Source organism: Camelus bactrianus, chromosome 11, assembly GCF_048773025.1.
Source record: "Camelus bactrianus isolate YW-2024 breed Bactrian camel chromosome 11, ASM4877302v1, whole genome shotgun sequence".
Taxonomy (NCBI): domain Eukaryota; kingdom Metazoa; phylum Chordata; class Mammalia; order Artiodactyla; family Camelidae; genus Camelus; species Camelus bactrianus.
Window position 1 is genome coordinate 47,014,966 of NC_133549.1, and position 22,738 is coordinate 47,037,703.

The following is a 22,738-nucleotide window of genomic DNA, read 5'->3' on the forward strand; positions in this document are numbered from 1 at the left end:
CCACGATCTTTCCTCCCTCAGGGTGCGGAGTGCAGGCGGCACCTTCCCACCGGCCTGGGCACTTCTCCAGTGCGGTGGCGGTGGCTCACGCTCCTCCTCCTCCTCGGAGTCCGGCACAGAGCCGCATTCGGTGGCGGTTTGTTGAACGAGACAGCGCCCGACCCGGCACTGGAGAACGGCAGATGGGCGGAGCCGCGAGCGTGCCGCTGCCACTGGACCAGTCAGGTCCCGCAGCGCAGCGGCTCAGAGGCGTCGCGCATCATGCGCGGCCGAAGGCTCAAGAGGGTAGAAAAAGAGCCGCAGCCCGTCCACCGGGTGCACGATGGGCACGGTCTGCATGGCGGGAAAGGCAGGCGTGGCCAGTTCCCAGCGCGCCGTGCGCACCAGCTCCACCGCGAGCAGCTGGAGCACGGTCTGCGCCAGCTCCTGGCCGAGACAGCTGCGCGCACCGCCGCCGAACGGGATATAATGGAAGCGGCCGGCGGCGCCCCGCGCATCCTCGCCCGCAGAGCCGAAGCGCTCGGGGTCGAAGCCCTCGGGCGGACTGCGGTAAACCGCGGCCGTCTCATGCGTGTCCCGGATGCTGTACATCACATTCCAGCCCTTGGGGATCTGGTAGCCCTGCGTGGAGTTGAAGAGACCCGCTTAACCACGAGGCACTCGGAAACCCAGCCCGAACCTATCTTGCACCGCTGGTACATCAAACAGGCTTCCGAAAACCCACAGGGACGCAGGTGTAACCTGGAAGCTAGGAGATCGCTCTGCATCCCCATCTCAGCTCCTTCTCTGGTGAGCTGTGAAACCTTGGGCTAAATACTCAATCTCTCTGAGCCTCAGTTTCTTAATTGATAAAGAGGACAAAAACGTCCATTTTGTTGTGAGCATTCAAATAACGGGTCTGGCATATATATTAGTGGTCAGTAAATGTGTTCCGTTATTTTTATGTCTCCATGTTTTGTTTTTCTCTTTCCTTTTTCTTCTTACATTATATCAGGAGAACTAAATTCTTGTCCTGCACCAACCAGCTGCCTGGGTCAGAACAGTGCAAATGACAGTTCCTCTATGGTCATCTTAATTATACAGCTCTTCTTTGCACTGAACTGAAAACTGCCTCTCTGTCCTCGCTACCCATCAGCTGTACAATAATGTTCAGGTCGGGTAGCCACAATCTAAGAAGGTACACATGAGAACTACACTGGGGAGTCTTTAAAATGTCGGAAAGGAGCTTTCATGTTCCCTTTGCTCACCTCTAACTTTTCAACTAATGCTCTTTTGACAAGTCTTCCAACCCTGACTATCCTGCTTCCCTCGCCTGAACAGGCTCCATGCTGTCTGGGTAGACACAGGCAGACAGAAGATCTTGGAATCACCAAGGAGCTTTCCCTCTCCTCTCTAGGCCTCAGTTTTCCCACCTAGAAGCTGGAGGATGGTTAAGACCGCTGCCTCTAGTCACCCTGCTGGTCCAGTGCTCTACTCCCTCAGTCTCCCTAAGGTCTGGCACCCCTGCACCTGTGCAATGACTTCTAAATTTCAACATTCACCATCCAAGACACCTCTGAACATCTCACTAATCCTCCCACCTTTGTCTGGGCTGTCCCCTCTCAGTGGTGTGCTGTCCCCTCCTAACCCTTCACTGCTCCAGTTCAAATGCCAGCTCCCAAAATGTTTTTTTATCATTCAGCACTAGAGATCACCCTCTTCACACCACAGTTTGCAATGAAGTTGCTGGCCCTGGCCCCCTTTCTCTCTATGACAGCGTCTCAAGGGCAGAATCCCAGTCCCTTCGATACCATCAAACCCTGGTATGCAACACGCTAGTGATGTTTGCTGTTTAAAGGTCAGGGAAGGAGGTGACCACTCTGCCTGGTGCTGCCCAGAGCCTGAGTGGGTGTAGAGAGGACGCAGTGACAGCCATTCAGGCAAACACCCTCGGTTTGACAGAGCTAGGGGTCCACTCCCAGATGCTGTCAATGCGCAGAACCGCCCGGCCCAACCTGGAGAGTCAGAACTGGAAAGGATCAAAGTAGCTTCCTTCCAGAGAGTAAACTGAGGCCCAGACTGAGAAGGGAATTGCCCAAGGTCATCTCCCAGAGATGTGACCCCGCTTCCCTGGAATCCGGCCTCAGCTGGGGCCCTGGAAAGGTAAAAATGATTGGTCCCTTGATCTTGTGAGGGAGTAAGAAAGATGGGGTACGGGACATGATGGGGGGCCCTACCCAGCCTCACTGGCTGAGAGGGGTTTGCTGTGTGGAGAAAAGGATGTTTTTGTTCTAAAACTCGGCTCTAATTCAGTTGACCCACCGGGACCACTGCCAAAAGCTTAAGTGTGCAGGGTCTCTAACCTTGCCGGCTCGCCAGGCGCCAGACTTTTCACCCTCAAACCGTGGTTCCCGGGAAAAGGAACAAGGCTCAGCCCATTTTACAGGCGGAAAAGCGGAGGCCCCCGAGGAGACCGCACAGTCCTAACCCCTCCCTCTCCCTCCCCGCCCTTCTCCGGCAGGCGGCAGGGGCGGGGCCGGCGGCGCACTTACGTTGATCTCGAAGGTGCGCAGGGCGGTGCGGTAGCCCCCGGACACGGGCGGCAGGAGGCGCAGCACCTCCTTGACCACACAGCCGACGTAGCGCAGGCGGCCCAGCGCCGCCAGGCTGAGGTCTGGCTCGCAGCCGCAGTTGGGCCGGGGCCCTGCGCCGCCCCCCGTGGCCCCCGCCGCGCAGCCGCACGCGCGCCCCAGCCCCTGCGCATCCAGCTCCTGCTGGATCTTGGCGATAGCCGCCGGGTGCTGCAGAAGCAGCAGGACGAGGGACGTGCTGGCGCTGGCCGTGGTGAAGAAGGCGGCGAAGAGCAGCTCCACAGCTGATTCCTGCAAGACAGCCAGGTTGAGGCTCAGGGTGCCCACTTTCACAGCTGCTCACAGGCCGGAGCGCAGAGATAAGCTCCCTGGGCGGCTGCCTGCGCGGGTCCTGGGGTCGACTGAATTCCAAGTCCGCCGCTTGAGGAAGCCACAGATAGCAATAAGCAAAAGCAGCATCTATCCAGTTGCCTTGGGAGGTTCCCAAAGATAATGCCAGAAACTTTTTGTGTGTACTGTTCTTGGCGCTTTAAGTGTATTAACTCATTCGATTCTCACTCTGTGAGGCACAATTACTGGCCGTTTTAAGGGTGGGAAACTGAGGCTAGGAGAAGGTCTAAAGGTCCCTACGGTCAGCAGTCCCAGTAGTCGGGGGCTCGGGAGTCCAGTGCTCTGTCTGAACCATGCAGTACTGCCTGCAACCCCAGCCGGGCAGTGACTGCAGCGGAATTGTTTAAGGCACCTGCAATAGCAGCGCCAGCCTCTCACCAAAGCATGGTTTCTTTCTCCCGCTTAGTGGTGGTCCCAGTGAGTGATTAAACTTCTTCCTGGTTTGCCCAGCCAGAAGGACAGAGGGGCCTGGTGGCTTCACCATCCAGGCCCCAACCCTTACTCTGCCTCCACTCTCCCAACTCCTGTGTGGTATCTTCCTTCCTGGCAGCACCCAGTTTGTGTTTACACACTGATTGATGTGATCATAGAATCAATGTGTCCCCCTCCTCTCCAGCACCAGCAGTGTTTTGCTCACCACTGTATCCCAAGTCCCAGCATGGAAACTGGCACCAAATAAGTAGACAGTATTTGTGGAATGAATGACCTGACCCAAGGTTAACTGCCTGCCCTGGATAAGATGGAGAGCCAGGTGAAAACCTTAGAGCCCCAAGGTCCTCCTTGACCAGCCAGGACTGAAATTTTCTGGTCAGTGGGTCCCTTCCTGAGAACCTGGAGGGTATTATCACTCCCTCCCCAGCCCTGCCAAGGCAGAGTCACCATCTACTCCTTTCCACACCACTTCCCTTCTCAGAACTATTCTTATCCACCAGCTCCCCCAGGACTCATGCACCTGCTCATCTACTTCTAACCCCCTTGACTCTTTCAGACTTCACAAGCACCTGGGAGTCAGGGAAGAGTTTATTAGTCCCAATCTCCGAGAAGAAACTAAGGCTGAGCCCCACCCTTCAGTAGCCAGCTGGCGGAAAGTGGGAAATCAAGGCCCAGAGAAAGGATGGGAGTTACTTATGGAAGGACTGAGGTGTTTCCATTTCTAACTCCCTCCTGCCCCCCAACCTCTCCACTCCTTTTTGGGTTCTCAAGCAGGTGGGCCCGGGGGCCATTCCAGAGCCTCCCTCCTTACCTCCATTGCATGTTGGTCTACATGGGAAGGGGTTCTAATTATCCATTAGATTCTGCAGTGGCGAAACAGACAGTTAGAGAGGTGCCAGGTGCCAAGATAGCTCATGGAAGGAGTGTAGATTGGGGGAGGAAAACGGAAGTTTCAAGGAGGCTGTGGAATATGATGCTGAGCCCTTAGGGTTTGTCGGGAAAAGGGGTGAAGAGAGCTTCACAGGCAGGGGGACAGCAGAGGCAAAGGCATGGAGTGACAGAGAAGGGGAGGAGGGAGGAGAGGGAAGTGGGGAGGGAGGAGAGGGAAAGAAGGGTAGGGAGGAGGAAGGAGAGGGAAGGGGGGGCAGGGAGGGTGGGGAAGGGGAGGGGGAGTGGAATCTGTTTGGGGCCAGAACCTGTAAAGGCCTAGAATTCATGCTTTCAATACTCTTACTACGAGGGACAGCCACTGGCCCAGGGCCACAGAGGTAGTGGGTGCAGCTGAGCTGTGCCTGGAACCCAGGTCTCCTTTTCCCCCTCACTCTGAGTGCCTCTGGACTTTGCTCCATGCTCCAGGGATGCAGCATGTGTGCAGAGACCTACTAGAAATGCAAGAGGGGCAGAGGAGAAATCTCCCACCACCTACCTTCAGCTCCTGCACGGAGAGCTCCTGGCCCAGCTCCCTAGTGCTGTAGATGATCATGCCCAGGGCATCGCCTGGCTCTACAGCCTTGTCTTCGTGAAGCTTCTCTGCAATGGCCTCCTCCAGGTGCTGATGCAGCTGGTCCCGTGCCCGGATGCCCTGATGTGCAGGGAGAGAAGGGAGGTGGGGCAGGAAGGATGAGGGGGCCAGCCCTGGGCACTGACCCCCCAAAGTCTTCCCGGGGCTTCTCTGGCTCTGCTGAGATCCTGGTGTTAACAGTTTCCCAGCTGAGATCCATGCCTGGCACATAGAAGAGACACGATAAATGCTCAGGAATTTCTCCACTCTCCCCACACACCATTCTTTCTTAATTATCACAAGCCCCCTTGGAGGGCAAGGCAAACAGTTACTGTCCTTCTAAGGGGAGGATGCTGAAGCTCAGAGAGGTCAAGCAGTTGGCCAGAGTCACACAGCTGTCAGTGTTCCTTCCTGGCACACAGCCCAGTCAGGGAGTCAGCCCATTGTCCTTTCCCTGCATGAGGCTCAGGCAGGAGCAGTGGGCAACAGTGCAGAGAGGAAGGGACACCATGATGCACCCAGGAACCCGCTGCCTTAAAGAACACTACGGGAATTACCCTCTCTAAGGGGTTGGCGAGAGGGCTGGGGTGTCCCTCCAGAGCTCAGGGAGCAAGCACAGCAAAAGCATCTGCTGGAGGAAGCATTTTGAGCACTTGGGTTTTATAGTCAGGGGAGATCAGTTCAAATCCTTCCTCTGCCCCTACTAGCTGTGTGATCTTGGACAAGTCATTAATCTTTCTGAGCTTCAGTTTCTTCATCAATAAAATGAGAATAGTAATACTTTGTAGGCCGAGAGGATTAAATCAGAAAATGTTACCAAGGCGATCAGCCCATGGATCAGCATGTTCTTCTGTACATAACTATTATTTTCATTCAGGTGACTGAAAGCCAGGGCATCGGCACAGTGAGAAGCCCCGGCTCAGTTACTCTCTGCGCCAGGCCGTCGCTCTAAAGTTTGAAGAAGCCGTGGTTCTCTGATCCGGAAACTAGCGGGCCTGGGGCCGCGGGCGGGCAGCCGGCACCCACCCCTCTCCGACCCGAGCTGGCGCCGGGCTGGGCCGGGGGCGTGTCTGCGGCCCTAGAGCTCCCATCCGTTCCGCAGCCGTCGGTCTTCCAAAGAGGCGCTGGAGGCCGGGCCGGGAGGCGCCGCTCTGAGGAGGGGCTGGGACGACTGGCTGGGCGCCCGTCACCGAGACCCAAAGTCGGAAAGCCCGCGGCGGCTGGAGCTGGAGCTCATCCCGTCAGGCGTGATCCAGAGAAGGTGTGTGGCCCGCCTCGGGTCACACAGCGATTCAGGACAGAGGCTAGCCCCGGCGCCCACCGCCACTCCACGCCGCCGCCTCCCCACACTGGGCCAAGCCTCCGTCTCCCAGCAGAGGTGATGCCCGGGGCACGCCAAGGGAGCCCCAAAGGGAAGGTCTGGGGCGGGGTCGGCAATACCTTGCGCAGACCGCTGAAGGGCACATCTAGTGGCAGCGAGAAGAGGTTCTCCACGAACTGCTCAAAGGTGCGGGCCAGCTCCGAGCACTGGGCCTCGTCTAGCCGTAGCCCCAGTAGGATGCGCGCGGCCATGCGAAAGGTGAGCGCTTTGGCGGCCTCGTAGACAGCAACCGGCCCGCGGGCTGCGCACCAGGAGCGCACCTCCTGCCGCAGCGCCCCCTGCAGGCGAGGCACGTAGCGCTCCAGAGCCGCGCGGCTAAACACTCGTGCCAGGATCTGTGGGGAGCGCGCTGAGTCAGCCTGCTCCGGGACTCCAGAAGAACCAGAAGGCCAATTTCGGTCCCTTCTTCTACGCGACCCGGACCCAAATGTGTCGGCTTTTGCTCTTGCCATTCCCTCTAGTTCTTCTCTGATGTACACAGCCCCTCCCATTCATCCAGGTTACAGGGGCCACCTTCTCCAGGAAGTCATCGCTAACCCTCTCCCAGTTTGAGTTTCCAGCGCTGCTGGTATCAGAATCACAGAGGATCGGAGATGAAAGGAACTTTAAGTCCCAGTGCTCGCCTTATAAACCGAAGCCGGATAATGTTAAGGTACTGGCCCAATGCCACCACCTTGCTAGGGGTCCTGGCCAGGTTCACAGTGTACCCCCAATACCTAGCCCTGGCCTAGACCACAGCAGGTACCCGGGAACCGCGGGTCTGACGTCCCGACGGCCTTTCCGTTTGGGGCTCACCTTCCGCCGCTGCCGGTGCGGCTCGCCAACCGCGCCGAGCAGTGTGTGCGAGCCCAGTAGGATGTGCGCGCTCTGCGGCCACTGGCTGCGCACAAGACGGTGCTCGCCCAACAGGATTGTGCGCACGTTCTCGGCGCCGCTCACACGGATCACCGGCCTGCCCAGCAGGTGCGTCTTGAACACTGTCCCGTAGCGCTCCCGGCGGGAGCTGTGGAACCGCGAGCCCTGCGAACAAGGCGGAGCAAAGAGGGCCGGGGCCCTTGGGCCTCGGCTGCGGATCTAGCCCAGGCCTTCCAAATGACCCTTGATAACCACCACCTACTCCAGGCTGGCGTCTTACTCTTTACAAAATAGAATCTCAAATGGGCCTCGCGACTACCTTAAGGGAATGTACAGGCTCCTGTTTCCACTGGTGAGATGAGGAAACTGAGGCTCAGAATGGGGACGTGAGGGCCAAAAGGCTCAAGGCTGAAACGCGTCCCCAACTCCTGATTCTATGGTGGCAGGACATACAGTTCTAGAACCTCTCTGTTCACCCCCGCATTGCGTTGGGACTTAAGTTGCGATGGGGAGAACTCTGGTGGCATACGGTCCCTTCGCGGGAACAGCTGGGCAAAGGCGGGGGCTGTATATGCTCCCTGGGATCCTGGGCTACAGGAAGCGACTGGTTACGAACGCTGGGAACATTGAGAGCCAGTAGGGGCTCTCAATGAGGGAAGAAGGGGCCATATTGGGGTGCGGGAACAACAGACTGCTCACCTGAACTAACCAGTGCAGCGTTTCCCCGAAGAAGGGCCAGCCCATGGAGCCTTTGGGCAGGGGCAGGGCAGAAGCTCGGTCCCGGCTCAACGTCCAGCGGAGGGTCCAGAGGTGCTGGGCCAGGCTAAGTAGCAGGCCGGCGCACAGGAGAGCGGTGCCCGCCGCCCCCAGCACCGACAGGCAGCTCAACCCCCAGGGGAACATGGCCAGCCTGCGGAGGCCAGGCCGCTCCGAGCGCAGGGGGCGCAGGAGCTGGGGCGCCGGCAGAGCGCAGTGCTCACCCGTTCTGTCCGGAAAGGGCCTGGGGCTTGGGGACCAAAACCGAGATTTACAAACTCGGACAGGGACTTCACTCTAAAAGCAGACAGGCAGTGGAGGGCGGCAGTGACCACGCGCCCTTAGCAGACGTGCCTTCATTGAGACCCACGAGCTCAGCGCTCAGGACTTTTCCCGGAGTCTGAAGGCTCCCGTGCCAAAATGCAAGCCCCTCACGGGGGTGCCGGCTGCCTTGGGACCGCTCGCGCCGGGCACCTCCCACCTCCTCCCCGGGTCAGCACTCCTTTAATAGAAGCAGTGAGGGAGGGCAAAATGAGGAGCAACTCACCGAAGTTGCCAACCAGGGCTGTGCTCACCGGGGCTGTAGACCCCCGCCCACCTCTCTCTCCTCCAGCCTTTTAACCCTTCTCAGCCCACCCAGACCACATTTATATAGATATTGACTCCCTCCCTACAGATTGATCCCGATTCACACAACGTGACGCGCCTGTTTGTATTTAAAGCGCTCTATTCAAAGTAATGATTGGAGGCGGTGGGCAGCGGCGCGCTCTCCCAGGAGTAGGAGTCGGGAATGGCAGCCTCTGCGGCGCGACGGCTGAGCCGGGGGCTGAGCCCCACTCAGATCCTCGGGCGGGGTCTGCAGTTTCGCGCCAAGAACCTCCCGGCTCCCAGCGGGGGCTCGGCGGGTGGACGAACCGAGTGCGCGGAGCTAACTCGAGCTCTCTGTGGGATCCCCACCTTCGAGCTTCCAGGTGCCCTTTCCCCTCCTGGCACACCAAGGCTAAAGCACTGGGGGTTCTCCACTTTGCTCTGTTTACTTTCAGGGAAATTGCGGTTTTCGATGACTGCCTTGACATCGCAAGCACCTACTAAGGATGGCCGGGTTCGACATCCCCCAACCGCCCAAGGTCTCTGATCTACCACTTCCAGAATCCTTCAAAAGATGATAGTGTCATTGCTGCACAAAGCTTCAAAGAGACACCCTAAGCCCACAAGAAGCAGATATCCCCGGGTGCCTTTCGGGTCTCAAAGACCCCTTCGTATCCTTCCCACCCCATCAATCTACACGGTTGCTTCTCGGGCTTTTTTGTGGGGCTCCAAATGCCTCAAGACTTGCACGTCCCAGCGCAACTGGGGTGTGCGTGTGCGTGTGTGTTTGCGTGCGTGCAGGGTGCTTGTTTTCCTGAGAAGAGTAAAGTGATCACCACAAGACCATCACCGCTGCGGACTCGCAGTGGTCTGCTCCAAGCAGTGCAGAGCCGGCGTCTTTCCGAATTAGGAGGACGCCTCAGCCCAAGACGGGAAGACGTCCCGCGTGCCCTGGAGGGCTGGGTAAGGCACGCCAGGGACACCACATTTCAGTCCTTAAAGAGAACGAGCTGTTCACCGCTTCCCTCGTAACTTCCAGATTGTATTGTGCCTGGAATTATCATGTTTTCCATGTAATTTTTTTAATGTTATAAACTACTTTAAGGAAAAGAGATAGTCAAGAAAATAAATGCTTATTATGTTTTGGTGACACTCTCAGTTGTAACAGCTAGCGAATAATAGCCTTTCTGAAGGAAGCAGTTGTTTTAAACCAGGAAGCTCTAAATAGATGTAGCAACGAATTTTCAGCAACTTGCTCAACCTTTTTAATATTTCATCACAAAATCAAGAAATGTACATAGAATTCTTTACACTTATTTTACAGAGTAAAATATAAGTTTCTTACAGGCATGAATCCTGAAAATGCAAAAAGGATTATTCAGTATAAATACAATGAAGAGAAAGTAAGGATCAGACTGATATTACCATCTGGACCACAGTAATTTACACAGAGTAAAATGTACATTCGTTTTAGGTTTTCCAGAGTTCATTTGGTTTGGCTTGTTTCCACAGTGAGGATACCATACTGAGATCTCCTCTTTGAAGACAGTAACCTGACCCCAGTGGTAACTTGTGTGTGTAGGAACACATCTATCCTAGCGTGAGCTGCACCTGAAGTGGTTAGTCCCACTTATTTCCTATCCTTCTAACTTGAACCAAGCCAAACCAGATCAGTTGGATCCAGCTACAGATAATATAGTTAGAAATAATAACCCTGCTGAACAGGAACACTGCGTCTTAAAAAAATCTAAACACCTTTTCTTCATATTCATATTAAATTAAACCAACCCAAGTAGAACAAATAATTCACATTCTTATCAGGTTAAATGAAGTTTGATTACAGGGACCTTTAAAGATTCGTCCTTTTCCTCCCTCAGAATCAGCAGAATTAGAAAATTTAGTCTACTTAAATCATACTGAGATGAAAATTAAAGTTAAAAGTCAGAAAATGACAGTGAAATGCTCCCAAATCAGACATGATTGCATTCCAAAGCCAGATACTGGGGGAAAACACACACACACACACACACACACACACACATTATTCAAGTTCAAATAGAAAAGAAATACTTATATGTAGATGCATAAGTTTTTCTAATGTATTTACAATCAGTTTCATATACAATTTTTGACCTGATTATATATTACCCTCAAAGTGAAAAAAAGTCACATTTTCCATATATAAAATAGTATTCAATTATTTAAAAATCCATACAAATCATATTTATAATTGTTTCTTGTTTAAGCTCTCATCATTGTCTTTTCTCTATTGTATTTTCAAATTATGCAAACAAGTTTGTGTATCATGACCAGTGTTTGTTAGGTATCAATGCTGAGTCTCAGATTTGTTGTCACTGAGTACAAGCGATGTGAAGTCTATGTGTGCTGGGACATACCATTCACCAAACTTCTCAGCTGTTTCACGACTGTCTCTATCAGCTTCTGTTTGTCTCGATCATTCTTTCTGAACTGAGCAAATATATTGTTCTTTTTGCTAGTATCCTTCATCCTAGGAATATATGTGAAAGAAGAAGCTTTAGTAAAAGGAAATTAAAAGCTATGCCGTCACAAATAAAATATCTTGGCATGCTCTGGATTATCTCACACTAATCCTATGCTTGAAAAATATAGTTCAAAGAAAATAGGTATTACTAATAATATTACAGAGATAGCAACTACACAAAAAATTAGCAGCTTTATTTTGCATTCTATATGAAGTGGTGTTTTTGCATTAGTATGGAAATCTAAAGCATAATAAGTTTGCTTATATCATACTATTTTCTAACATCATTTCATAAAGTATGCTAAAATACATACCCTCTATGGACTCTGCAAATCACATTCATAGCAAGACAAGGTGAAAGGAAAAATAACATTAGAAAATCAAAAGCAGCCTTTTTTTTTTTTTGCCTCAGTGGTGTTTCATGGCATTGCAAAACAAGTTTACATTTATTTAAAACAGCTCCTTGTGTCCTCTCAAATCAAATACACCACATATTTTGAACTGTTGGGGAAAATAATATACACTTTTAATTCAAAACTTGAAAAATTTAAGTGATACTTAAAATGAAATATGATAGAGTGAAAAGAAAATCTGCCACATTGAGAGGGAAAAGTAACACCTACACTGGTATTATTTTAAATTGGAGAACACATATCAGTAAATATTCTATTATTTCAGTTTTTATAATATTATTTTTTCAAAACACATACTTCTCTACCTGTAAAGATTCCAAGTCCATCACGGTAGGATTTAGACAGCACTGGTGGCAAACATTCCAATCCCTAGCCATGTTTTACAAAATGCCTTCTTTCCTGTGTTACAGTATTTTTAAAAAATAGTTCCGACTCTCACTTATCTTTAGTAAGCATATTTCCATAGCCAATTAAGCCTGCTATTGAAGATACAATAGGAAAATTCTTTTGTTCATATCAACATAAACAGCAATCTCATATATAAAACTACACTAATACTGAAGGCGAGAAACAAAGAGGCTTATATTTTGGTCATTAAAAATGAACTGAGCTTTTAAGCTCCATACAGACATTTCTCTTTTGATAAAAATCTCTAGTTTTCAATTATTACTGAATCACAAAATGCTAAAATAGCATGACAAAAAGTTTCCAGAATATACTCACTTCTCCAAAAGAGTAAGGGCTGTGTTTGGATTTACCCGAAGGTACTTAGAAGCTGGCTGTCCATAATCAGCTAGGTAAGTAGACCAATCCCAAACCATGAACAGGTCAAGGAGCTGAGGAAGATGGGGGAAGATGTTAAACCGACTTGTGATTGTTTCTCTACAGCTTATACATAAAGTATATGCTACTCTTTTTCCATTTTAACGCAACCTGCTTCTTGGATGCAACAGAACGGGAAAATTCATTTTTAAAACTTCATTAACAAAATTTTATAACCAACATAGTAGATAATATCTTTTCACTTTTGGAATTACTAAAATTGTCTGGGGTTGCTTTTTTTTTAATAAACTACTTAATTGCATTTTCAAACAATTGTAAAATACTGAAAACATTGTTAATATAATTATATTAACACTTGTACTGATGTATAGACATCAAATCTTTGCACATTATTCAGCTTATACTCAAATTTTATTAATAAGGGTTGGTGATACTAACTGAAGAATTTTAAAGAACTTAAATTGAACCCTTTTTCTTAGAGGTTAAGTATGTTTACCTTTCAAAGAAGCTGTTTGCACCTAGACTTTTCCCAAAGTAATTTAAACCGAAAAGCTCAGATAATCTCAATGAAGTACATTAAACAACCTCTGCTGGATTCTCCCCAGTGACAGATCCTCAGTTGTGTTATGAAATGAGGCCTTCAGGACTCAGCCTGTTAACTCTAGGCAATCATTTTGTATCAACAAACAACAACAAAAAAGAAACCCTCTTGTTTTCCATAGTGTTTTAAAACTATTTGCTTTATACTCTCCAGTTAGAATTGTTGTCAAATATGGAAGTAATCTTTTAAAAGCAATGCCATGCCTAAACCAAAGCACCAAACTCCTTATCCAACTTTAAAACCCTAATCCCCTTTAAGCCATTTAAAACCAACTTCCTATCCCCATTTGAATTGTTTCAGAAAGCTAAATGCTTTACTTACTACCTTCCTTCAGTTTTTATATTATTCTTTCTTTTTGTTTTAGCTCACTTTAAAAGTAAGGGGTGTATTGGTTTTGCTTTCAAATGAAGGAAGAGGCATTTGTATTTACTCATAGGATATGTGAGCCAACCCACTGGCTCTGAGAGGGATAAAACTTCTGGGGTGATTAAAACCTACAGGAAAGTTACAAGAAACTAGTTCTTTCTTAGGAAGATAATAGACTTGTCTGACTCTTTTCCCAGCCAGTATACAGCTAGTAATACAGATTTTCTTGTAAAAAGAGGAAAATTCTATAATGAAAATGTTAACTACTAATATTAAAAGCCACACTATTTTCTTTTGGACAACATTTTAGGCCATACCAAAAGTTAAAACACTGATACAGAAACTACACGGAGACAATATTAAAAGAATATACTCTCTGAAAAAGAAAAGGGAACGTATTTCAAGTTCTGTGTGATTTTGGACTCTTGCTTGCAACAAGTACATTTCCCCCTTCTTTCACAAGGAGGAAAAGTTACTTTCTACACTCCACAGTGAAAATGTAAGTTGGTAGAGCTTCTCTGGAATGTGAATTTGCAGTATGTCTTTAAGAACCTTATAAAAAATGACCATTCTCTTTGACTCAGTAATCCTACTTCTAGGAATCCAACTTCAGGAAACAATAAAGGTAGACAAATTTATGAACAAATATATCAATCTCAGAAATGTTACCTGTGTTATCAAAAACTGAAGAAGGAGAAAAAACAATGAAAACAGTCTAAATCTCAGTATTAAGAGAATGGTTCACCCAGAAGGTGAATGTTATATGGTTATTCAAACTGATGCACACACAGGATTTAAAATAGCTTGGGAAGGAGCTTATGATAAATGCTGCTACTAAAATTACATAAAATCCATCAAAAGAGACTGGAAGAAAATATGAGAAAATGTTAAGAACTGGTTGTAATTTGGGTGGTGGGATAATGGGTAACTGTTAACTGTTTTCTTTATTTTATTAATATCCCACAATGGACATGTATTAATTCTAGAGTTAGAAATGAGGCTTACATACATGTATATATCCATATTTTGATAAATTCAATAATGAATAGTCCTTACACAGTTGTTAATAAAAGCCTCATTTTGAAGGGGTCTTCTTTCAGGTATACACAGGTATGTGTTTGCACAAGTGTGTGTGGGATGTGCACAGTCAGCAGAAAGTAACCCCTTAACGTACTGGTTGCAATTTCCCTTTCTTTCCAAAGGCATTAGCAACATGACCTTTGGGATTTGGAAGAGGAAGAGGCCTTAAAATAAAGGCTGATCTACCCCCAAGTGGCAATGGAGGAGCCCATTTAATGAATTTAAAACCTACACCAACTTCAACTGTGAACACAGAACTGGTTCTTCTACAGCACAAAAATAGACTTTCCTAGATAAAGAAATATTATGCTTTTTTTTTTTTCACATATGGTCAGAGACATTCATATGTAAATTCCTTACAGCTAGAAATTACAGGAACCACAAAATTTAACCTACCTGGCCACCTATAGACAAGTCTAATCTACATGCTTTCAAATTTATACTAATACTTCATAGAAATACATAAAGTGCATAGTTAACTAGTAGATACCAATGGGAATCTGCATAAATTTGCACATTAATGGTTAAGGAATGCATGGCCAAGGTGGATAAAAGGGCTCTGGATCTAGATAAGATGTACTTATTCGTTCCTCAAATACTGACTGCCCACCTACAATGTGCTAGCTACTGTGCTAGGTATCAGAATATAGTACAGAATGAGACAAGTCCCTGTCCTCAAAAAGTTCACACTGTAGGTGGGGAAAGTAGGGAGGCAGACACTTAATGAGGAAACAAGTACTATTTTGAGGTTAACATGAAGAAATTGTAAAGAAAAAAACTATTCACACAAAATCCTAGTGAGTTAAACTACAGTAACACATGAGGAAGTAACTCTCAATTTAATATCAAGCAAGGTAGAAACAGATTTATGTAGGAGCTGGTGACCACTTGCTCATTATTTTCAGCCCATGAAAGTGGCATCAACTTGAGCACCATTTCAGTGTCTATGTCCCAAAGGATACATGGATGTGGATGGAGAGGGAGACAGGGCCAGCAAGCATGCTGATCTCATATTCAGATTTCTCAATTCCGTGTGTGTAAGGATTTTTCAAATGCATAATACCACATTTCAATAAGTAAATAGAAATAAACTTCACAGAGCTGGGCAGGCAGACTCAGAAAGTGTGGCCAGCAGAGTGTAACCACTCAGTAGATATTCAAGAAACAGCTCCCTGATTGATGACACCAGACCACTATTCCAAGTTTACTGGGGAGTTTTTTCTTAGGCTTTGGGAGCATAACAGATCAGCTCCCTGCGGACAACTCTGGTTTATGCTCTCTGAAAAAGGCCAAAGTTGGCCTGCAGGCAAACGAGGGCAAGTGAATGCAGTCAACCACTTCCTGCCACCTTTCCCAGGCTTTCACTGGGGCTTGACAAAGGGGACAGATTCCCTCTTGATAAGGCATTGGGTCTAATTAAGGTAAATGATCTTCCTAGAAAAAGAAGCACTAATATTTCTGAATGGCCTACCCATATCCCTCCATCCATAACAATTATAAGGTCCTTTTTCACTTTTTTTCTGGGGGGGGGGGGTAATTTGGTTTCTTTGTTTATTTTTAATGGAAGTACTGGGGATTGAATCCAGAACCTTGCGCATGCAAAGCATGAGCTCTACCACTGAGCTATATTCTTCCCCTCCTTTTCCACTTTTTAAAGTTAAGTTCTATTGAAGCGAAAGATGTAATACAAAACTAGGATGTTATCACAGGGTCCTACCTAACACTATGCCAGGCCAGATTTATGGACTGAGTCCATTGCTAACAGGCTGCTACCTATGCTTGCTTTGATCAAGAAGCACAATCCCTGGTCTTCGAGATGGTTTAAAAAGAACATGACTGCTCTGGAGCCAGTGTGACAGGAAGGGACGAGGGAACTGGAATGGCACCAGGTACAGCCACTGCCACTCGTCTTCACACAGTCACTGCCTTGGGGACTGTCTCTCACACTCGGTGAGGTTTCACAGGATATACTATGCCCTTAATATTAAAACCTAAAGTATGGAAAAGCCTCACTTCAACATCTCAAGTTTTGCTTCTTTCAGGTGGCAGTACACAAATAATACATTTGTTATTAATCACACAAAATCTCTCTGTCTTATAAATAAACTGTAAGACATGGCCTCAACAGGTGAATTTATTAGTTAACACATATACCTGAAATTCAAAGATGTAGATCAAACATGAACAAAAACAAAAATCTCCCCTAGATTATCCAAAAGCAATTTTACAATTACCTATTAAAGGATAAAGTCAGGCATATTATAATGAAAATTGGTATTAAGTTCTAAAAATGGGCTTATCCCAATAGTCAAGGAAAGTAATTCCATCTTAAATCCTTTTGGGAAGTAAGCAAAGTATGGATCACATAAAAATGAATAGTCAAATAGTGTGCCTGAGTTCTATTTCATCACGATTTGTAAGATTACTTCAAATTAGTAACCTAACTTTTTTTCACCAAGGATTCAAAAATACCCTTCATAACTAATCTGATAACACAGAGTGGGTTGATGCCAATTTTTTAAAGTGAGTTGTACTTCTCACTTCCTCAGTGTTCCCTGTGTGTGTCCAGCAAACAAAAAGATTCAGCTTAAGGCAAGAAATGGTTGCATGGGTGGTCCCATTTATATGCTCAAAATAGTTGAATCTCTTCGGAATCACTGAAGAATTCATCTGTGTCAATGCATTTAGCTTGCTGACAGTTTCCCATCCTAAGTCGCACTCCAAATCTACACCCAAGGAACCTGGGGTCTTAGACCTGTTGAGATCACTTTGTGCAAATAACACAATGAATCTAGGCCGACTTAAAACCATTCTGTGGAACTCCTCAAGTGACTTTTTGCCTTTGTAAAAGTGAACCCAGAGTGCCAGGTCATTTTTTCCTTGAATCTGGTTTAGCTTTCATTGTTTTGGGTCTTTTGGGTTTTGCTTTTGAAGCACCTCAGGGGCAGTGACCCAAGACAGAAAATAAATAAAGTTAAGCCAACCTCAAGAGAAAAGCAATTGGGGATACCAGGTTTGCTTTTGTAAATGTGAACAGTGACCTGGGGGCTCAGGGTCAACCTCAGTCCCCCAAATTCCCTTTTCCAAACACCAAATCCACCTGGGGCCTCAGAGTTGCTTTGCAGATTCCAAAAGTAAACCAGGAGATCATTTTTCCTTTGCCTCCAAAAAAACAAAGCCAAAGCAAGGGTTCCTAGAGTGCTTCAGAGATTTAAACAACAACAAAAATCCTCAACTAGAATGTAGTTTTAAGGAAGAAATATAATTAGGCACTGGAGATTCAAGAAAAATGGGTCTTACTAAATTAGCCACAATGTGGGGGAAATACAAGTCTTTTTTAAAAAATAGATGCTGAAATCAAATGATGAGCTCCATATGCTTTTTAAAACACTTAGCTTTACCCTCTTCCTAGCTATCTGAAAACATATGTGGAAGAGTCCACACGCAGCATGGAAGAGAATTTTAAGTAGCAGTTAGAGAGGGCTTGGGCAAAAACTGTGAAGAAGCAGTATTGTGCCTCCACCCACCTCACCTTTTGCCCTCAGGTGTTAACTACCCTCAGGCTGCCGTTTGGCTCTCAGATACACCTGACCCCTAATCCATGCCTGCCCTCTTCTAATGTCCCATCTGCCAAACCTGCTCTCAGCCAGCCTATCCACTCCTACCTACGTGAGGACTGGGAATGAGCTCTGAGCACATTATGTCTTAAAGGCATTAGTCTCTTCAAGTCACTTAATTCAAATGAACTGCACAGCAGAAGTAAAATGTTCTTAAAGAACTGTTGTTGATGAGCTATGTAGTAGTCCTTAATAACTACTAGGTGAGTTTGGAATCTGGGGGAAAAAAAGAGGCAAAAAGAATTTACAGCATCAGATTTATACACGTCCATATTTGCTTTATCTTGAACTTCTTGGTCACTATCATGGTTAAAATGGCATTCAGATATATATGTATGATTTTATGTGGCTTATTTATTAAAATTAATTTTATCAAGCAATACATGGCTAATGATCAAATGGGGCACATCATGAAAATGAACAGTCCACTGCCCCACCCTTCCCATTCTCAGAAGCAATCATGTCCCCTTCTGTTTTAATGCTGGTGATCATCTCAATATTTCTAAATATGCTTATTTTTCTAGTTTTTATTGATCATCTTGCAGCTGTCTGTATGAGGGTTTACCTTACTTACACTACCTTCCTAATTTGGTAGTTATCACAATTTTTCCTCTATTCTTGTTTTCATAATTTTAATATAATTAAACTTCTATTTCTTGTTGTATCACCTTAAAAATTTTTAAGCCGTTTTGAGATGTATTTCACATACTGTCCAATTCATCTACTTATGTATACAAATCAATGGTCTTGAGTATATTCACAGAGTTCTGCAACCATCTCAATCAACTTGAGAACATTTGTATCACCCCAAAGAATCCCCCATACCCCTCAGCAGTCACTCTCCAAATGGGAGTCACATAACATGTGGTCTTTTGTGTCTGGCTTCTTTCACTTAGCACCATGTTTTCAAGGGTCATCCATGTTGTAGCAGGTGTTGGTACTTCATTTCTCTTTATTGCCAAGTAAGATTCCATTGTATGGATGTATCACATTTGCTTATCCATTCAACAGTTAGTGGACATTTGGGTTCTTCCCATTTGGGGGCTATTATGAATAATACTGATATGAACAAGTTTTTGTGTGGACAAGCGTTATTTCCTCTGTATATAGACCTAGGAGTAGAATTTGTTACAGAAGCTTTTAAGAGGATCTTTTGACTCTCTGTTTAGTAATATAAGAATATTAGCACCTTATATACTTGAGTTTTAAATAATTCTTTTGCAATTTGGGTTTAAAATATTTATATTATGTATTTAAGCCCAAATGACAAACAGATATTTAACTAAAGTTTCCTAAAAGTTTTTGAATGCAGGAAGTTATGAATGCAGGAAGATATCAGTACATTATTATCAAGAATTTTTTTAGCCTCTATTTCTGAAAAACAAAAACCCTTACAATTATCCAAACAGGAAGGAACATTTCAGATAGTTTGCTCAAGTAGATTTAACTCAAATAGCTGAGAGTGATTTTGGGTTTTATAATACCTCTACATATATATGTGATTTGTTTTTCCTCAGTTATGAGTGTACCTGGTACAACTGCCTCATATTGTAAGGCGGGTCACACATTGAGTGACAGCACTTATCTAATTACCCAAACCAGAAATTCAGATTCAGTCCGTTTTGACTCCTCTCTCTCACAACTCCTGTATCTAACTTATCGCCAAATTGTGCCAATTTAACCTCCTGAATACTTCCTGAATTCACTGGCCACCTACTTTCCACCCCCTACTACTACTACGGCTACTGTCCTAGATCAGACCGCATGCTCTCTCCCCTGGGGCCTTTGGTCTTGCCTATCCCCTCTGCCTCTCCCTTCTAATACCCCAGATCTCCACACGGCTGCCAGAGAAATGCAGCTAAAATACAAATCTGATCACATCATTCACTTGCTTAAAATCTTCAATGGCTTCCCAGCTCCCACAAGATAAAGTTCAAGCTCCTTAACATGACATGCAAAGTCATGTTAAGGTCACCTTTTGGCTTCCTTTCCTGCCTTGGAATTTAAGCTCCTAAAGGAGGAACTACTCAGTTCTCTAACAAGCCATGATGACTCCCCCCAACCAGGACATTATCATTTTCTTCTCCTCTGAGTCACCTTCCCTTCCTTTGTCACTCAGGTAACTCTTACTTATTCCATAAAATTTAAGTCTGCATTCATCTCTCTCAGGAAGCCTCCCAGACCACCTTGGCTGGGTTAGCTGTTTCTCTTTCATGTGTCCTCATAGCACCCTCCACAAATCTCTAGTGCAGTATTTTTCACAGTATGTTGGTATCATAGTTAATATGTCTGTCCACCCACTAAAGAATCAAATTTCAATGATTCCTTTTGTAGTCCAGATGATTCATGGCTACCTCAGCCCTGTCTCTTTCCAATATGCCAAGAGCTGAAGTGCCTTTTCCTTCTTCCTAATAATGTACTTTGTAAGTGCCTCAAAGCTGGTGACTTGCTTTGCTTAATATCTATATCTTCACATTTGGCCCAATACCTGGTATATGGTTAGAACCAAGTAAATATATGTTGAGATGAGCTGCAAATGTTACCTTCTGACACAGAATTTTATGTCTACACTGCACCCACATCATATATACTAATCAGATAGCTATGTTATCATTTACTTTACATGTAAACTATTTATGATCAAAGTATCTCTGAATTTTTAGTAATGTCTTATAATTATTCTGAAAGCCAGACTAGTCTATTTATGGACTGATTTAAATTGTACTATAGAATGTACTAAAATATTTCATAACCAAAGTTCTGCTCCTGAGGTTACCTTTTGTAAACTTACCACCAATGCCCCCATTAAACATGTTAAATAAACATTCCCAGGTCATACGTTTAATTTTCTGTCCAGATTCATTACATCATCTGCCACACTTATGTAACAGGTGGTTATGTAATGAATTTTTCACCAATGAAGCTCAGACTTCCAATACTAAAGAAATTAGGCCTTGGAACTCATGATGAGAGGTGTTTACCAGACTTTCAGTTCTCTCTGATGAGTCATTTTGCTTCACTGAATCCATGAAGAAGTAAGATCTGCTTGTATGAACTGACTTTGGAAGAACTCAAATAACAAAGGAAAACAATATGGATTAGTCAAAGAAGAAAAATTGTATACAAATGTGTATTTACTCCAGGATACAATAGTTGCTCAAATGAGGGACGCTAGACTAGACTGGGGTTTCTCTACGTGCTCCTTTAGAGTGCAGTCGTTAAGAAGAACAAGGGGAAGGGTATAGCCACCTTTTAAAGTCTAATTGGATATTCCTCTCCTCTCTTCTCCCTAAGGTTGTGATTCAAAATAATGCAAATGAAAACCTGCAGACTCTAATAGCTGGATTAACTTAGTATTGAATAAAATTAGTCCCATATGTTTTACTCTAAAATTTTGGCAAGTCAAGTAATATTTATTATTTATAATTTGTCATTAGTAATAAACACTGACTTGTGGCTTTTGAAAAAAACAAAACTAAACTAAAATTAACACTGAATACATCAGGCCTCATGGCATCTTATCATTCTATTCCTTAAAATGGAACTCATCCTATGGTACAACACAGAGAACTATATTCAATACTTTGTAATAACCTACAATAAGTTAGAATATGCAAAAGAATATATATGTATGACTGAATCACTATGCTGTACACCAGAAATTAACATAACACTGTAAATAACTGTACTTCAATTAAAAAATTACTTAATTAAAAAATAAACAAAAGACAATTACTTCAAATGAAAAAAAAATGGAATTCAGACCATTTGAAATAAATGAGACGTACCATGACCATTATTAAATCCCGCCTTAGGAGGAAAAGGGGGATGGTTTTTATGGTAATATCCTAGCAGGCATGACAAAAGCAGAAACCTCAGTTCTAGTGCTTGCAAGAAATTTTTGGTGAAGCGGGAACATGAATTTCAGATGCATATCTCATTTGTTCAGCTTTCTAGAGATAAGGTCTCAGTTTTATGACCTAGAATATAAATACACCATTTACCATTTTGCCTTGGATTCTCAAAGAACGCAGGGTTAGCTAGACTACCATACTTAGCATGATGGAAATAAGGAAAAAAGGATCTTTGTGGTCTCTATTAAAGACAAAGAATACTACATTACCTTGGGAAGTATTTGTACTTAAGGGGGCTTATGTCCTCGTACATTTTTTTCCCCAAATCTTAGATTTTGTAATCTTTACTCAAACAACTAAAAAATGTATGTATTTTTTACTTTTCTAAATCAAAAAGGCCCTTACTTCCCTTATGTCAGATAATTTCTTAACCCCTAATTATAAAGACCTGATTGTATATGTAATTACTTTTTGTCAGGTATAATTATTTGCTCAATAAACATGTTAGAACACTTGCTGCTTAGTGTGTCCGCTTTAACAGATAAATTTCGCTTTTCCATAGCCTCAAGGCATAATTAAATATGAAAAAAGCGGGGGGCGGGGGAGCAGTTATCAAACTACACTGAAGCTGATTTAGGAAGGTAGGAATACATACAGGGCAAGTAGTCATGACTTTACTCTGGGACCTGATGCTCGCCTGAGTGTTTAGTTACAGATTTCTGGGATGGGGTAACCCTAACACTACTGTGACGTGAATTTCAAAATGGGCAACAGACAGACTTTAACTTGCAGCTCAGTTAAGAAGCAACTACTGGTAAATAGCTACTGGCATCTTACCTTTACTACAGGTTATAGCAGTAGAATACAAAATGAAAAACTAAATAAAAACAGCAGGGGAAGGACTTACTTTCTTGGGAAGGTAAATGCAGCCAGTGGAATTAAACGGATTGTGATCTAAGTCCTACAACGCTTGCATGATGTGAATCTGCACTATGGGAGTGCAAAAAGAAATCCCTACCTGACCTCTGGATAACCTAAACAGGAAATT

At 45.2% G+C, this 22,738-nt stretch overlaps 2 protein-coding genes across 6 annotated transcripts in view; both read right to left on the reverse strand.

The window, feature by feature from the left end:
- The window catches only part of CYP26C1 (cytochrome P450 family 26 subfamily C member 1), a 9,701-nt gene extending 1,504 nt beyond the window's left edge, over window positions 1–8,197 (reverse strand). Inside the window, exons 1-6 of the mRNA XM_010971295.3 lie at window positions 7,829–8,197; window positions 7,070–7,294; window positions 6,334–6,609; window positions 4,819–4,974; window positions 2,532–2,861; window positions 1–621 (exon numbers count right to left, since the gene is read on the reverse strand). The exon at window positions 1–621 is cut by the window's left edge and continues 1,504 nt beyond it. Coding sequence (XP_010969597.3) covers window positions 244–621; window positions 2,532–2,861; window positions 4,819–4,974; window positions 6,334–6,609; window positions 7,070–7,294; window positions 7,829–8,032 — 1,569 coding nt within the window. The 5' untranslated portion in view covers window positions 8,033–8,197 and the 3' untranslated portion in view covers window positions 1–243. The remainder of the gene's footprint in view (window positions 622–2,531; window positions 2,862–4,818; window positions 4,975–6,333; window positions 6,610–7,069; window positions 7,295–7,828) is intronic.
- Window positions 8,198–9,714: 1,517 nt separating this feature from the next.
- EXOC6 (exocyst complex component 6) overlaps window positions 9,715–22,738 on the reverse strand; it is a 181,812-nt gene continuing 168,788 nt past the window's right edge. For 4 of the 5 annotated variants that reach the window (XM_074373946.1, XM_074373947.1, XM_074373949.1 and 1 more), the window contains 2 exons: window positions 12,113–12,225; window positions 9,715–10,982 (listed from right to left, as the gene is read on the reverse strand). In XM_074373946.1, coding sequence (XP_074230047.1) covers window positions 10,850–10,982; window positions 12,113–12,225 — 246 coding nt within the window. In that variant the 3' untranslated portion in view covers window positions 9,715–10,849. Of the gene's footprint in view, window positions 10,983–12,112; window positions 12,226–22,738 lie in introns of those variants that run through there. The other variant, XM_074373948.1, reaches the window with a different exon arrangement.